The following is an 18,123-nucleotide window of genomic DNA, read 5'->3' as shown; positions in this document are numbered from 1 at the left end:
GCTAACAAAGCTCCTCCCAGATCAGAAGTCTGGTGTCTTAACAGGCTTCAGCATTTTTTAGCTTTCAGCATTTGCATTTTTTATACATATTTTTTCCTTTTTCCTCGGCTCCTAACAGTCGCAGCGTGATGTTTAATAGAGATACTGCTATGTTGTACTCGTGACTTGTCATGTAATTCATACAACACTTGTATTATATTGTTTATTTAAAGCTGCCTGCCCTACATACAACTAATCTCCAAAACTGTTCAACTAATAAGGTTGGAGGTCGAAATAATGGTAGCAATTGTGTTGACCTCAAGTTAGGGTTGTCAAGCTTGAAACGATTTGTCTAGTACAGTTAAAAATATATTCGCTAAGTTTTTTTAATATATAAATTTTTACACATTATTATATCATCGTAATACGATTGAATTTTGACTAAAATTGAATCGGTCAAAATTTCATAATGCTATTATGGAATTTTGACCGATTTTCGTAGATCAAAATCTTGAGCAAACTTGTATAAAATGAAACGAAAATGCTCAGAATATGGACTTCGTAATTACTGTTTCTCTTAATATGTTTTTTTTTTGTTTTTCTTTAAGTAAACAATGAACGCATGCAAATGTATGTTTGTCTTTTTGCATTAAATCCGATCGATCCCCCATTCAATTCAAACGGGGATCGAAATGACGGTCTGAGTCTAGCGGAGCCGTCAAACTAAAGTCCTATCCATCAGGCGGGAGTTGACCTTCAACAGCTCCAAAAGTCCTTCCACGGGTTTGGAGTGCCATCTGCACTCGCCCCCTATCGTCCAATGAAGCCGTAAAGGCCAACTGCGACCAACAGTATTAGAGTAGTGCAAAAAAAATTATAATTTTTGTAAAATGTTCTATTATAGTTAAAATGTCATAAGTGCCGTAATTATTGTAGAATCCTGATACAATTGGCATCCCTACGACATGTATTATATAAACATAGCGCGCCCGCATGATCTCTATCTAGCTGTGCCTAGCGGCACATAATAATATAATTTGGCATAATTTTCTATGTTCCACGACCTTCATAGTGTAGTGATTTGTAGCCTCATCTTCTGATGGTTACGCGTTCGATCCTCGCATAATACAAACATATGTCTAATGGATGATAATAGAATGGTGCACCCGTCCGCGCTATCGGTTTACGCTGGCGGGGCACTAGTGGAGGATGATAAGATACACTTAAGTCAGTAAGCCTATCGTAGTAAATTCACCAGAATTTATCATGATGGTTCCCAGGAGGAACCGCGTGGCGGTCAACCTGACATGGTACATTGCTAGCAATAGGGTTATTAGTCCACATCACTGACAGCCTCCTTCTCCTCAAACATAGTCATGATTTACGCTGTTTATTGGTATAGATGATTAGCATCTTTCTCACGTATGTATTTACACAAAAATGTATTTAAATGTGTAAAAGCTTTTGTGTATTTTTTTTTATTTGTAATGCCAAAGAAGAAGTGTGAGTACCACAGATATCATCGCCGTGATGTCCATGGTAATCAACGGCCTCGGTGGTTCAGTCGTTGAGCACACCGCTTTACTTCTAATATTCGTGGGTTCGATTCCTCGCATGGTACAAACATTTGTATTCATTGTATTTATGAGTATGATTGTTTGTATCATTCTAGGTAGTTTTCTATGTATATCATGTATGTATTTACAAAAACAAAAGTAATTAAGTATTTATATGAGTTGTCTAGTACCCATAACACAAGCTCTACTCACCGTAGGACTAGATGGCGCTGTGTTAATTATCCAGTGTTTTTTATTTAATCAAATTTCATTCATTCATTTTCAGTTCATTTTGTAAACATTTAAGACATCGACGTCGTGAAATTTGTAACTTGTGTTATTATTCTGATGTATAAGCTATTAAGTACTATTTTTATTATTTACTGTTAAAACGACAGTTACCATTTACCGTCATCATGACGCTAGCTTATTTACCATTCCACATACAGAAAATACATATACTTTACCGGTACAATGAGTAAATTAATCATATTCTGTCATTCATTGAAAGATACCAATGTTTGCCAAACCAAACACTCGACCCTCTGTCAGCTATCCTAGCCACCTCCGCGGGTCTCGTGCCAGAATGTACGAGTGGTATTATGCTTTCTAACCACTTGGCCGGCCGCCAGACGCCGGTCGGACGTCAACCTTCTCACTAATGCTTTATTATACGTAGAAGATAATACCTATTAGCTGACTTTACACGTACTTTAATTCACGCGCGAATCCACTTTCACGCGGGAAATAGAGGTTTTACATGTCGTCGTTCTCTTTACATCATTACATAGTATAAAACAAAGTCACTGTCGCTGTCTGTCCGTCCCTTATGCTTAAATCTTTAAAACTACGCAACGGATTTTGAAGCGGTTTTTTTAATAGGTAGAGTGATTCTAGAAGAATAATACATGTACACCCGGACGAAGCCGGAGCGAGTAGCTAGTATAAAATAAGGCAAAGAGAACGAGAGAGAGAGCGCACCATCTTACGCATTTCCGTCTTTCTATTGTTTCCGCGCCTTTTTATAATACTTCATTATTATATCAAACTGACATCTGACTATGGAACAAAATCAATTATATTTCCTTAAACGCATTTATGGCATTTTTATTAAATTATTATTTGTACAATTTGACCCACTTCCTATGCCACGCTGTCTTGGCTTGACTGGAAGAGATCTCTTTTAAAGATAAGTCCTCTTTTGTTAACATTATTTCTAATTAATATACTTATAAAATGTATTTCAGTGCAATAAAGAATATTTAAACACTTGCATCTATTCACATCATATAATCCAACGGGGCACATCGAGGCAGTGTACCCAAGATATTAGCAACGTTGTCTCTTTGAATAGTTATTTCTACCAGTCCAATTCAAACGGAGATGGAAATTACGACGGCCTGAGCCGTAGATCGAACCCTTAGCGGTGCGCTCAGCCTAAAGTCGTATCCGTCAGGCGGGAGTTGGTCATCAGCCGCTCCATAAGTCCTTCTGCGGATTTGAAGTGCCCGCTGGACTAATATCTGCACTCGTTCTCTATCGTCCGATGAAGCTGTAAAGGCTAGCTGCGGGCAACAGCAATAGAGTAGTCCGAAAAAACCATCTGAGCAAAGAAGCAAAATCATAGTCATTGATACTTTAAAAATTTTAAACGTGTCTTTGAAACAAAATGTGTCATTTCAGATTTTTTTTTTTACGTACTATAAAAATACACGGGCCAAAGAGTGAACAGAAAAAATACTTAACAAACGCCCAGATATAACACGCTCGCGTATCAAAGAACGTGTCGTGTAAAGTCAGCTAATGTCGAGGGCAGGTTAATTTGTTGTCACATCTAGTTATTTATTATATCCGCTACAATAATCGGATATTTTTTATATATTTTCCAAAATACTAGCTAAGCTTTTAAGCTTTGTACAAAGTTGTCTGCGAGGTCGTCTGTCTCATTTGCTTCAGCCGCCAAGAAAAGCAAGCTGTGCTTTGTAATACATGTTTCGTTTGAAAGGAATTTTTGTATAGAGTATCCTCTGGTGAACTAGCGGTGAAAATATGAGAATCAGTCCGACATAATTTTACTTTTTAAAACAATTGTAACATTCTATAATTCACACAGCGTCTAGTCCCAAGCTAAGCAAAGCTGCTATTATGAGTACTAGACAACTGATATAAATACTTAAATACATTTTTGATAAATACGTACATAATATACATAGAAAACAGCCAGACCGATACAATAATCGAACTAGCGAACAACTAAAGTAAAACAGTGTAGTAAACAGTTAAACTGAGGCCGATAACAATAATACTAGTATGTATGTATTTATTAATTAGTAAAGCTGTGCCCGAGACTTCGTCCGCGTAGACCTTGACCAAATAAAATAAATTATAATGTAACCAAAAAAAGACAAATATAAAAGATGTTTCCATACAACCTTTTATCTACCTTATCAACACCTTACAACCTTTTTTTGCATTAAACGTAGCCCTTGTCCTTTCTCAGTGTCTTTACTGTCTGTGTACCAAATTTCATTTAAATCTGTTGAATAATTTTGGCGTGAAAGCACGACAGACAGACAGACTTACTTTCGCATTTATAATATTAGCTACGAATTAGTTATTACTGCACTAATTTTACATAAGGTAACAGGTAAGTTCATACCTATACATTAGTTAATAAAGAACCATTATATGAACCATAGAGCACGTTCTGTCGCCAGTTTGCTCTCTAAATGGCCCCTCCAGCATGCGGGCATTACGGGCCGACCTCGGCTATTACAAGTGTACCGTAATAAAGGCGCATAATAAACCCTAATGAGAGGTCGCATTGTTGGCCCAAATATATTGATATAAATAGATATCGCAAATGGCTTGCTTTTAAATATATTAGACACATACACTTCATTTATATTTTTATGTTTTTTCATAATTTTAACATCAGCATTTGAGGGTCGGCAACGCGCAAGTGATACCCCTGGTGTTTCAGGCGTTCATAGGCTACGGTAACCATTTACCATCAGATGGGCAATCAAGCATACGGCTTGATTGCCACCATAGTAGTATAAAAAAGAAATTGTAAGAAACCGGATCCTTTACTATCTGTTTTTAAGTATCCAGGACCTACTCTCAGAAATAGAAATAATAATTATCCAAAAACACTTATTTTCAAGCACTTTTCAATAGTACTTTTTGATTTTACCACTTCATTCTGAAAGCAGACTTATCACAATAAGAATGGTAAAAGAACTGCGTGCTGCTCTTTTAAATAAATGTTGTTTTGTAAGGATGAATGTAGTTAGTAAGTAGTATATAAAGATTGATTATTATAATAAAGGAGACAGTATACACCCAAACGTTGTACCTACCTATCATTTGCCTAACAAGCACCACCCTTATATGGCCACCCTGCCATGGTCATTAGTAAACACATTTTACCAATGAAATACTATTATATATTACCAAGTATACGACATTTAACATAGAAACCGCTACGCATTCTTTGTTCAATCTGATAATATTATCAACATTAATAAGACACTTTGTGCTTTATAAAATAATAAAGTGCTTTCTATAATAAAAAATTAAATATTTAAAAAAATATATAGCACAATTTATCCCTACATTCAAAATCCAACATTCAAAATTCATTTATTCATATAGGACATTTTAGCCGCTTATAAACGTCAAATTTTTACATTATTATAATTTTAATTTTTTCATTACCATCCAGTTGATCCAATCGAGAAGAACTGGCAAGAAACTTAATTAAATTACTTTTTTTTTAAAAAGCCGGTTTATTTACAATGTATATTTATATAGATGTCTATGTCTAACATTAAATGAAAATCCAAATGTACTAAATCACCAATCGAAGTTACTGACACAGATTAAAAAAAAATGCTATAAAACAATTGTCATTAGGTATATTTATTAAAAAATATAATTAATAATTTTGAATATGGAACATAGAGTTGCGATATTTTATATATATATATATATGTTTTATAATATTACCATAGACTTGTAGGGATCCTGTTAGCTTGAAAGTTGACATGTCGATAGATTATGTAACGAGGTCCTAGGCTCCTTCTGTCTCGTATCTCCAAAAAAGCAGACGAAAGTGTGGTCCACAGCTGGTTTCCTATATGTGAATAAATGCTTTTAACTTTAAACAATAGAAACGTATGGTATTTTTAATGGTTGATGATGAAATTTCATACATGAGGCAGGTCACTTAGCGTATTGTGACAAATTCACCAGGAATTTATAATAATGATGGAAAGGCGTGGAGGTATACCTGACATGGTACCTTGCTAGCAATAGAGTCAATAATCACATTGCTAACACTCCCATTCCCTTCTAGAAACGCTGAACCGCTAACCCTAGCTCACGATACCAAGAAAACCCACGGCTGTTTTACGGCCATGTTTGTTACGATGTTACAAACTCAACGAAGGGCAGCGCACACGCAGTCCTGGAATCGACGTTCTACATTAAATAGCAACATTAACGACTCGAAATAAACCATTGCATATAAACAACGACAGTTCATACTAAACCAGTAAAATATAGAATAGAATAGCAATTTTTTTTTGTCAAAAGCACTTTTGCATAGTCGTACTTATTTTTTTAATCTACCGCTTTACAGAAAGCAGTCTCATCAGAAGAACGAGCAGCAAGAAATTTGCGTGTTGCTCTTTTGAATAATTGTTGTAACTTTACATTTTTAAGTTGAAATCTGTCTGTATGTCTTTTATTCTGTAATTTTACTGTCTTATATCAAAATAAACACGTCTTACAAAGGATACTGTGTGGTACCTAAAATATATGAAATTATATAACTCACTTCATACAAAGGTTCTTCTTTCTCTTCTTCTTCTAAAATAAAGGTTGTTCTATGTTTGAAAGATTTTTTAGAATATAATTTTTTTACGACAACATAAGAATGTCAAACATGTTAGTCTATAAAAATGATAAAGAGGAAACAACCAGACACAAAATCATTTTAATATCAGTCAGACATAGTTTTAAGCTTATCATACATTCTAGCTTTCATTCATTCTTCACTTATAGAAATCTTTTTTTTTATAATTTCCCAAATGTAGTAAACAATAAGGTATTAACAATATGTTGTTGAGATTTATTTATTTTTATTTATTAAAACTTTAATGCACAAATACATAAATAAAGGTACACATGGCGGAGTTATCACCTTGAGGCATTTTCTCCCAGTCAACCATTGGGCAAACAAAGATTCATGTAGCCGGTGCATTAACCTCATAAGAGGTGTGCAATTTATGTTTAATTAAATAAAATATAATAATAATAATAATATTTATTCATGATACACATTTACATTTTAATTTACTGTAGTTCTACACTAGGCTGGCAGGCCGATATTGTAGAGACTGGAGTGATATCTATATATTAATTTAAAAAAATACATATATCTCAATAAAATCAGCCGTGTAAAACCGGTTCTAGTTAGGTCATAAAGTTAGACTAATACTACTCAGTGCCGGAGTAATGTGGCTAATATTCCGACTCCACCAACATTACACGAGTAAATTCAGTAATCAAATAGAAATCTTGCGCAAAACTAGTTTTCCGTCAGAAAAATACGCGTGATTATTTTTATTGGCGTCTTGTTTATTTTATGTGTTATAAATAAATTCGCTCACTAGCCGATATTATTAGTTTAGATACAGTGTGCCGCGTAAATATTTATATTGCCAACAAACAAAAATACCATTTCATTGATTTGCTGAACCAAAATATATATATAACATAGCTGAGCGGGGGGGAAAGGGGATTGTTAGTAATGTGGACTGAAATCTTATTGCTAGCAATGTACCATGTCAGGTAGACCACGCGGTTCCCCCTGGAAACCATCGTGATAAATTCTTGGTGAATTTGTCACAATGGGCTAACTGACCTGACCTCATGCTCATCTCATTATCCTCCACTGGTGCTCTGCCAGCGTATACCGTTAGCGCAGGCGGGTGCACCATTCCATTATCACCCCATAAAAAAATTATTGTTAGGAATAATGGTGAAATACTCGTATTAAAACACTGACGACGTAAATAAATTGTCAGTTAACGAAATAAGTGTTATGTAGCTACCAAATTTTGACATATAATGTGTTTTTTTTATCAATTCATTTTTTAATAATTACATTGTATATTTTTAAAAAATTGCATGCTAAAACAATGGCGAAATATGTAGACCATTTTATTAATACTGACCCTCTTCTAATATATAAGTATTGTATATTTCAAGCAAATAAATAAATATGTATTTATAGCAATACTAGCTGTGTTCGCGGTTTCGCCCGCGGCTTCACCTGTTAAATTTCAATCTAAAACATAGCCTATGTGTTATTCTGATGCATAAGCTATATTACTGTAAATTTTCATAAAAATCCGTCAAGTAGTTTTTACGTGAAAGTGTAACAAACATTCTCACAAACTTTCGCATTTAAAATATCATAAAGATTAAAATTTTTAAGCCGCCACGCGGTAGTTCAAGAACGATGCCATTGTTTCTCGTTAATTAAATAGATGCGTGAAACGGAACGTGATTCCAAATTAATCCTAATGCACCCATTAGGTGTAGCCAAACACCATTTCAGGTTACAATGTAATCAAGCGTGAGCATGCAGTTAACCACACAACTATCGTGCTAACGTTAAATTTAACTGTTACCGAATCCGTAGGATGTCTGTTAGAGACACGTGTCGATATCTTGTGTCGTTAAAAGCACATTAACTGTCGACGTACAGCGACTCTTGCGACGGTCAACAGCACACGGCCGGCCGCGGTGGCCATAGACTAGACAACGCGCAGATGTGACGACAACATCCTATTCTTGATATTGAAATGATCTTTAATCAAATAAACTTAATATATGTACTTTTAAATAGTCGTATTAGATTCTAAGTATTTAAGAACATGACTTAATAAGTCAATAATCTTATTCTAAAAATCATATTTTATTCAAAAGTGCTTATATTAAGTTTATTTAAATGAGGTAATTTGTAACTTTATTCAAATAAACTCTATATAAACACTTTTAAATAGTCATATCAGATTCTAATACGATCATTCGGAAAGAGTCATCATCAAGAACGAGCAAGAGACTTGCGTGTGATATGTCAAATAATTGAAAGTTAAAAGTTAATTAAAATATCATTTGTCACCCGTGGAAGAACTCTAAAGTGTAAAGCTTCCATAAATTTCCGAACCGACACGATATTGAAACCTTCAAGAAAGGAGCTTATTCCTTTTTAAAAGACCGACAACGTACTTGCAATTCCTCTGGTGATGCGGGTGCCCATGGGCAGCGGTAATCACTTACCATCAGGAGAATCGCATGCTCGTTTGTCACCTGTGTTGTAAAAAAAATACATTAAATTAAGGTTAGGGTCCAATAAGTAAACCAAACAAGACGACTTTACATGCCCGCAGAGTGTGGCTAACAGCTATCAAATAGTGATTGTCACTTGGCCAGCTCAGTAGTTATCTGTATATTTACAGCGAATAATTGTCAGATTACGTTTGTTTGGAATGTGCACGTTATCAAATAAACATATTTTCTTTGGGTACTTTATCATTTGTAAAGGTTAGCATTGATGCAAACGGATGGTAGTAATCAGATATTGATTGTTTTTATTTGATCTCATTATCAGTATAATATACTACCTCGCGTTTCAACGGGCCTCGGGATAATAGAAAGGAGAAGAAAATATGAGGTACAGACTCGTAATTATTTCAATTTTTTCTCAAGGGTTCAAGTTTTTCAAGGGTTTTGGGTTTGGAAATTACGACGGTTTGGGCCTAGGTTCTAACCCCAGCTGTATATACCCTCAGGCCAAAGACGAATCCGTCATGCAAGTTCGTCCTCTTAATTGGAGTTGCAATCGCTGCCATTTTTCGTCCGCAGAAACTGTAAGGATTTGGTACGGCCAACCTCATTTCATTACCTCATTTCAAAAACTCGAAGGCCAACTCCAGCCTGACGGATACGAGTTTAATCTATGGGCACCGCTAGGGGTTCGAATCTCGACTCAGGCTGTGATAATATCCCCGTTTCAATTGGACAGGGGATCGAAAGGAACACAGTGCGGAGCGCCCGAACGCAAACTAAAAAAATTCGTATCCCGTACCAAGCAAATAGTTTTTAAGTAAACCTATACATCATTCTGTAGCACAACTCATAGACGTTTTTATAGTCACAATAAATAGGTACTGTATAGTTGAAGTAACTATGCAAACTAGTTAATAAAATTGAATGGCCCATAAAAATCTCGCCTGCATTCTAAGAAGCGATTGCACGTTAGGCATTTAATAATGAAACTGCGTCCAGTCTACAATGTACAAAGTCTATTCACCGGGCACATGTTCCGCTAGAAATAAATAAAAGCATTTAACTAAAACTAAATCTATTCCAACGGACTGAGCGTCCGGAAAAACAGTGTACTCGTATTTATTTCAACTGTTATTGACTTTTAATTAGGCACAGTTAAACACCCTGTCAATTTTAAATATAAATGCTTGTTTAGGATCTCGTTACGATGCTTGGTTTAACAATTATTACGTCAATGAAAATAGCTTAGACTTTGTATAATTTAGAGAATTGGTGGCTGGCTACGTCATACTCGTGAACGAGTGCTGTTTGTAGGGACTGGTCTGCTCTAATCACTACGACTAATTTAAGCTAATTGTGTATTTAATATTTGACCCTAATAAATTAGTGATAGTTGGTATTTCACACGTTTCGACAACAGTACAACAAGCAACACTCATGTTTCTTGCTCATTCTTCTTGTGTTGAGACAGCTTTCTGAATGAGCGGTAGATTAAAAGAAGAATAACTGACTATTCAAAAGCGCTTAAATTAAGTTTATTTGAATAAACTGTTTTCAATTATCTTTCTACTAGCTGTGTTCGCGGTTTTATCCGTATGAAATTTATAGCCTATATTATTCTGATGTATAAGCTATATTCCTGTAAAGTTACAACAAAATCCGTTCAGTAGTTTTTGCGTGAAAGAGTAACAAACATTCATCCATACTCACAAACTTTCACGTTTATAATATTATTAAAAATAGATTCTTTTCTGATTGTAGTTTTTATAATAAACTTCGATGGAAAAAAGAATCATATTTTCAATTAATAAGTCGAATTGATTTACAAAATATTGCAAATCCTGCAAACAAAATATATCGGCGAACAAAGTATACGATTACGTATCTCGGGTTACAATCTGGACGGTGATAAGTGTTATCAGTACGGCGCGATTATCAAATAATTACTGTTAAGAATTACATATATGTATATACGGGAGTTCGCTACTGTTCGTGTTTTATTACTATTGGCCTACTGATAACGCACTGATAATGGATAGGGATACCCTATTTATAATACTTTCTCCTGATGTAATAACTGATTTGAAATGTCTTTCTGATTGACTTGTTTTTTTTTTTAAATAAAAGAATTTTCTAAGGTAAAAGTAGTCTAAGTTACTCCTTATTACATCAGCTACCTGCCAATAAAAGTCCCGTCAAAATCGGTCACGCCATTTCAGAGATTAACCGGAACAAACAGACAGAGATAAATTGTAAAAAATGTTATTTTGATGTATGTACTGTATTTATATTCATATGCATGTAGTAAAAACGGTTATTTCAATATTACAAACAGACACTCCAATTTTATATATATGTATAGATAAACGCGAAGTATTGTGAATATGGTTTACTCTACTCTACTACGCAACAACTACTACTCTTTTACGCAAAAACTACTGAACTGATTTTGATGAAACTTTATAGTAATATAGCTTGTACATCAGAATAACATATTTATATTATATGGTCATAAATTTCATGCGGATGAAACCGAGGTAATAGCTAGTACATATATAGATGTTAGGGAAACTACTCTGCTACCAAAATGTTAGGGAATTTACTATGTATATATATAGTGAAAAATGAGTGGAAGCGTCAGTCACGTACCTGTATGGTTCTGCGGATTTCTTGGGCTTCAGGGTCTCGAAGATATCTTCGCTAGCTGTCCAGTTTCACAGTAGGTTCACAGTAGGTTTCACAGTTCTAATTTATTTTAATTCACAACACAATGCGCGCGCGTCATGGCCGCCGTACAGTCGGTTCAGTACTAGGTAAGGGAGGGGAGGCAAAGGCGCGGGAACAGAAAACTAACGGACTCTAATATAATAATCTGTGCTTACGATGTTACAGGGTAGATTTTGAACAATAGATTTATTATTTAAATTAATTAAGTTAATTAAATGAATGATATTTATGTGTATGTATGCTCCTTTGCAGATGCCGGTAGTGTAGTCCACATGAGCATGTGTGGGTGGCGCGGCGTGGTCGCGCTGGCGACGCTGATGCTGGCGCGAGCGCAGGCGACGCTCGCGCTGCACCAGCCGCGCTGCGAAGAGATCGTCATCCCCATGTGCCGGGGCATCGGGTACAACCTCACCTCGTTCCCCAACGCGCTCGACCATGACACCCAAGACGAAGCCGGCCTAGAGGTAACATATCAATCTTTTATTTTTGTACACTAATGGCCACATGCTCACGACTAGGAAAGAAAGAAAAAATTAAAACATTTATAGCTGACTAGCTTTTGCCCGCGGCTTCGCTCGCGTTAATTTATCCGCTTAGGGGTGGAATTTTTCAAAATGCTTTCATAGGGGTTGACTACGTCATAGTAGCCTTATGCATGCAAAGTCTCAGCCCGATCAGTTTAAAATTAACAAAGTTTCATACAAATTTTCAGCCCCTAGTTTATCCCCTTGGGGGTAGAATTAATCAAAATCCTTTCTTAGCGGAAGCCTACGTCATAACATCTACCTACATGCCAAATTTCAGCTCGATCCGTCCAGAAGTTTGGGCTGTGCGTTGATAGATCACTATGTCAGTCACCTTTGAGTTCTATATATAGAGATATATGTATACATATAAGCAATTACTAAATATTTGTAATGATTATACATATTATATGCATATAAAAGTATTTTCATGATACATATATATCTGTCTGTCTGTTTGGACATGCTAATCTCTGAAACTGCTGGACCGATTTTAAAGAGACTTACTCGCTGATAGTTAATGTTATAAGAAGTGACAGTTAGAAATTTTATTTATTTTAATAAATAAAATAATAATATACCAACAGCAACAGTAATCAACAGTAACAGTTAGTATATAATTAATTCCGATATATTGGGTGGTATTTCGATTTGTCCACAATTTTCCGATCTCGCGGATAAAAAACTAATATATGTTATAATTAAATTTCAGGTCCACCAGTACTGGCCCCTCGTCGAAATAAAATGCTCCGCCGACCTGAAGTTCTTCCTGTGCTCGGTGTACACGCCGATCTGCCTGGAGGACTACGCGAAGCCGCTGCCGGCGTGCCGCAGCGTGTGCGAGCGCGCGCGCTCGGGCTGCGCGCCGCTCATGCAGAAGTACGGCTTCCAGTGGCCCGAGCGCATGGCCTGCGAGAAGCTGCCGCGCTTCGGGGACCCCGAGAACCTGTGCATGGACGACAACAATCGCGAGCCGGAGCCCGAGCCGCCGCGCCCGCCGCCCCGCAAGACCCACAAGAACCTCTGCAAGGACCCAAAAAACTGCGAGAGCGGCCAGGCTGCCGGCGCGGGCGCGGCCGCCGCCGACGACTGCGCCTGCACCTGCCGCCTGCCGCTGGTGCCGGCCACCGCCAACTCCAGCGCCGCCGCCATCGGGCTGGCCGCCTGCGCGCTGCCCTGCCGCGGGGCCTTCTTCACGCGCGAGGAGAAGGAGTTCGCGGCCGTGTGGGTCGCGCTCTGGAGCGGCCTGTGCGCGGCCTCCACGCTCATGACGCTCACCACCTTCCTGATCGACTCGCAGCGCTTCAAGTACCCGGAGCGGCCCATAGTGTACCTCTCGGCCTGCTACTTCATGGTCGCAGTCGGCTACCTGACGCGGCTCGCGATCGGCCACGAGGAGGTCGCCTGTGACGGGCCCGCGCTGAAGACCTCCGCCGACGGGCCCGGCGCCTGCACGCTCGTCTTCGTCCTGGTCTACTTCTTCGGCATGGCCTCGTCGATCTGGTGGGTGGTGCTGTCGTTCGCGTGGTTCCTGGCCGCGGGGCTCAAGTGGGGCAACGAGGCGATCGCGGGCCACGCCCAGTACTACCACCTGGCCGCGTGGCTGATCCCCGCCGCGAAGACGGTCGCCGTGCTGCTGGCCGGCGCCGTCGACGGCGACCCGGTGGCCGGCATCTGCTACGTCGGAAACACCTCGCCCGAGAACCTGCGGCGGTACGTGCTCGCGCCGCTGGTGGTGTACTTCGCGCTGGGCGCCACGTTCCTGCTCGCCGGGTTCGTGTCGCTGTTCCGCATCCGCTCGGTGATCAAGCGGCAGGGCGGCATCGGCGCGGGCTCGAAGGCGGACAAGCTGGAGAAGCTGATGATCCGGATCGGCGTGTTCAGCGTGCTGTACGCGGTGCCGGCGGGCGTGGTGATCGGCTGCCTGGCGTACGAGGCGGGCGGCCACGAGCGCTGGCTGCGGCGCGTGGCGTGCGGCGCGGGCTGCGGCTCCCGCCCGCTCTACTCCGCGCTCATGCTCAAGTACTTCATGGCGCTGGCGGTGGGCATCACGTCGGGCGTGTGGATCTGGTCCGGGAAGACGCTGGACTCGTGGCGGCGCGTGTGGCGCGGCGGCCGGGGCCCGCACCACCGCGCGCTCGTCAAGGGCGCCGTGTGACGCGCGCCCGGGCCGCGCGCGCCCCCCGCGCAGCCCCCGCCCCCCGCGCAGCCCCCGCACCCGCCCCCGCCGCCCCCCGCCGCGCCCTCCGCGCGCTCCGCCCAGCCGCTCTCCGACTACGGGCCCGTGTAGGCGCCGGCGGCCCCGTGTGTCAGTGCCATTACCGTGCCCGCCCGCGGACTCTCGTGACGTGACGTGACGTGACGTGACGTACCGAGACGTGACGAGCGTGACGCGGTTGTCTAGTCCCGCGCGTGCCGCGACGTGCACGTAATATATACGTAATAGTGTGTAAGTGAGGAGCCCGATGACCCCTCGTATACTAGTGTAGTGCGGCGATACTCGTACACGGACGGTGTATAAGTGCAGTTCGCGTGTAGACGTCGATTTCGCGACACGCGAATTAGTAAAATACTTTATAATTAACGTTTTCCACGTACGGTGAAATGTAACATATTATAGTGTTAAAATAAAGGGATTTACTAATGCGCGTCGATACTAAAGATAAACGAGCAGTCGTTAAACATGTAATCACTGTGTACACCGATTTTGCGTTTACTCAACATTTTTTTATGTACTGTATTGTCCGTAATAAAAACTCGGTTTATTTGTTGAGTTCTAACCGAGTGTAATTTGACGAAACTTTTCATTACTCAGTGAAAGAGGTTTGAAATTTGTAAAATAATTATACATAATCGCAACTCACTACTTTACAAATTACATTGTAAGCGAAAAAAAATTGTAAATAGCTATATTTAGTACCAAATGTGTATAGGCGGATGTCCTATTCAACGACGTGTAGACTAGTACGACCATGTGATAGAGGCATGGAATTGTAAACCGCCATCTGCCGGCGAGTAGTAGAACGTTACGTTTCGCATAAATTCATTTAAATGCGAGGAATCTGGATGGATTTATGACCCGAACCAAAGCACCTACAAACCAGTGAAATGTTAAATTGATATAAAAACTCGTGCTAATCAACTTAACAATTTACTGATATGTATTGTTACCATAAATATAAAGTTTAACGAAAATTATGAAGACATCTTGTATCTATGAATCCACAAATCCACTGATGTTTGCATTTAGATGTATGGACAGCATACACTACTTCTATAGTTGTAATATAGGGATCTCAACGTACAATATATAACGTAATGTAAGCGACCATTGTTAATAATCTCATTATATAAGATAAATATCCCGATTGAAACTGAAAACAAATGAAAAAATCGCTCAAATAGAATGTTTAATGTCGAAGCTAGACCGCCACGTGCAATTATGTAATTTTGTACCATATATTTTATTTATAAACGAGAAGATATTGTAAATGTGTCCGCGGCGCCACAGCCGATCGCATCAAACTATGTAATTTATTTTATATCTAGCTGTAGATAAGAAATATAATAATAAAGCGACTTTTTTATGTACAATCTTTACTTTTTTTTAATTATTCCATATATAATTAACATCCTTTTTTTTAATTTAATAATCTTACTAATAATATGAACGAGAAAGTTTATGAGTACAGATGTATAGGTGGATGTATGTTTGTTACTCGCATGCAAAAACTACTGAACAGTAAAATATGTTATACATCAAAATAACAAATAGGCTTTAATTTGAAAAGATAGCATGTAAATTTGGCGAAATATAATGAGAAATGTCAAGTGTCCTACAGACGAAATTGCGTGGATCAGCTAGTTACATTTAACTGACATTGCCTCAATCATGCAACAAAACAAATGTTTTGACTACATTAAAATTAGCATAGAGATAGCCTTTTTGGGTGTTGTTTTAAAAGTACATTATATTTGTGAGTGCAATCAAACTTTAGAAAATTTTGAATTTCCGACATGAAATATTATTATTAATGATCTATCAGTCTTATGAATAATTAATAAGACTGACAGATCATTAAATAAGTCACCTGACGATGTATTGTTATTTTTAGAAAAGTTTTTCTGACCTGCCACAACTAAAATCAAAGTATCAAGTGAATAATGGAATCGCAGAAGTTAACAACAGCATTTAGTAATTGACTCTTCAACAACAATCACAACCTTCTAAGCATTCTGTTTGCCTGGTACCGTTATATTTACAATATTTCTTCTCTAAAGCGAACTGACGCCGCAACGCGCGGTGCTAATTTTTCAAACTAAAATTTAGAAAATAATAGGAACGCAGAAGTTAATAACAATATGTAGTAATTGACCTTTCAACAGCAACCTCCTAAGGTTTCTGTTAGCCTGGTACCTTGATTTATTTTACAATATTTTGTTCATATTTAAGCCAATACGAGACGCAAAGATAACAATGGAACAAAATTTTGTATTATAAGTCTTCTATGATCCATACTACGAAATTGTGCATAAATTCCATAACCCGACCGGACAACTCGGACCGTAACCTGATTGGTCAACACCTGGCGTGCATCATACCATTTTTATAGACAGAAGAGGGTATTTGTAAAGAAGTGCGTTAACACCACTACGGTTATGACCGCCTAGTACAAATTGTCTGTCAAAAATGAAACTCGCCTGATACGAATGTAGGGTAAAATGCCAAATAAATATAGAATTAAAATAAACATAAAGCTTATAAAATCACTGTTTATAATTTTCAGAAACAGGTGTTTAAATAAAAGCAACAAATTCAGTCTATAAGGTTTATTTAGAAGACTAAAAGCACTAATAGTAATATAAAAACTAGTTATTGCTAGTTTGAACATTATCTCGTGGTAATCATAACAAAACACATGTAAACAAGTTAAAAATATAAAAATATTTGTACATACAGTGCCATCTTTACATTATATGACGAACTTCTTAAAACAACGACATCTATGTAGTTTAGCAACTTACCGCTAGATGACGCTAAATGTAAAAAATATAGTTTTAAATAAAACAATTACACGAGTATGAGATTAACTTATATCTATAAACTATCACATTACAATTACGTATGTCGTTTGGACAGATTGTTACTATATTAAAAAATATTTGTTACTACATAATAAAAGTCACGAAAAATGGCAACTCCGTTCATGGGCGGCGCTAGCTGCGCGGTGTCACTTCAATTTGCCTCAACAAATTATGGCATGGAAGGAATAACTTTCTATTTATATAACTTACACTTAATACCTACAGTCTACCTTAGCTAATTACGTATTTTCGTCAGTAATGGCAGTTTCTTCTATACAAATCTAGCAGTTCACTACAAAACACAAACATTTCAACAAAGAAATGAATAGACACATTTTAAATGAATCACTAACCATTAAAATACATTAACAACCATCAAGCTCTGCCATTAGAAACTAGTTTTAAATGGCATTATTGCTTTCGATTAAATTCTCACAGAGTAATGTTTTTCGATGTTACAACGAACAACCTGTAGACAGGTAATTCCAATTTTTCATTATTCATTAAAAAAATATTAATAATAAAAGAGAAATGTTTTGTCTATGAAATGCATACTTATGCTTTAAACATCTGATAACTATTTAAGAATAATAATCAACTCAATTTATTACCCTTAAAATTAAGTACATTAAATATTGTTAGCACACAGGTAATAATGATTGTAAATATATTAACAAAAATTTTAAAATAATGGTACAATATTATTGATACCGATATTTTAATTTAATTATATCACTGTAATTAAATATAACTTAAACGATTACAAATTTTATGTAAAACTTGAAAACAAAAATGATTTGATACTTATTATTATCTACAACAGTAAAGGCAAAGGAACAGCGCCACACAGCCTTGTCAACTATAGACAACATCTTAGTTATTTTATA

The 18,123-nt window shown here is 37.9% G+C and overlaps 1 protein-coding gene across 1 annotated transcript in view; it reads left to right on the top strand.

Annotated features, from left to right (window-relative positions):
• Window positions 1-14,309, top strand: part of LOC131845653 (frizzled-2) — a 46,295-nt gene extending 31,986 nt beyond the window's left edge. The window contains exons 2-3 of the mRNA XM_059194742.1: window positions 11,880-12,091; window positions 12,864-14,309. Of these exons, the coding sequence (XP_059050725.1) occupies window positions 11,900-12,091; window positions 12,864-14,309 (1,638 nt within the window). The 5' untranslated portion in view covers window positions 11,880-11,899. The remainder of the gene's footprint in view (window positions 1-11,879; window positions 12,092-12,863) is intronic.
• The last annotated feature ends 3,814 nt before the right edge of the window (window positions 14,310-18,123 follow it).

This window comes from Achroia grisella, unplaced genomic scaffold (assembly GCF_030625045.1).
Source record: "Achroia grisella isolate CSIRO2021 unplaced genomic scaffold, CSIRO_AGI_Agris_v1 utg478, whole genome shotgun sequence".
NCBI lineage: Eukaryota > Metazoa > Arthropoda > Insecta > Lepidoptera > Pyralidae > Achroia > Achroia grisella.
Note: the sequence above shows the minus strand (reverse complement) of the source record. Positions and strands in the feature narration are given on the sequence as shown.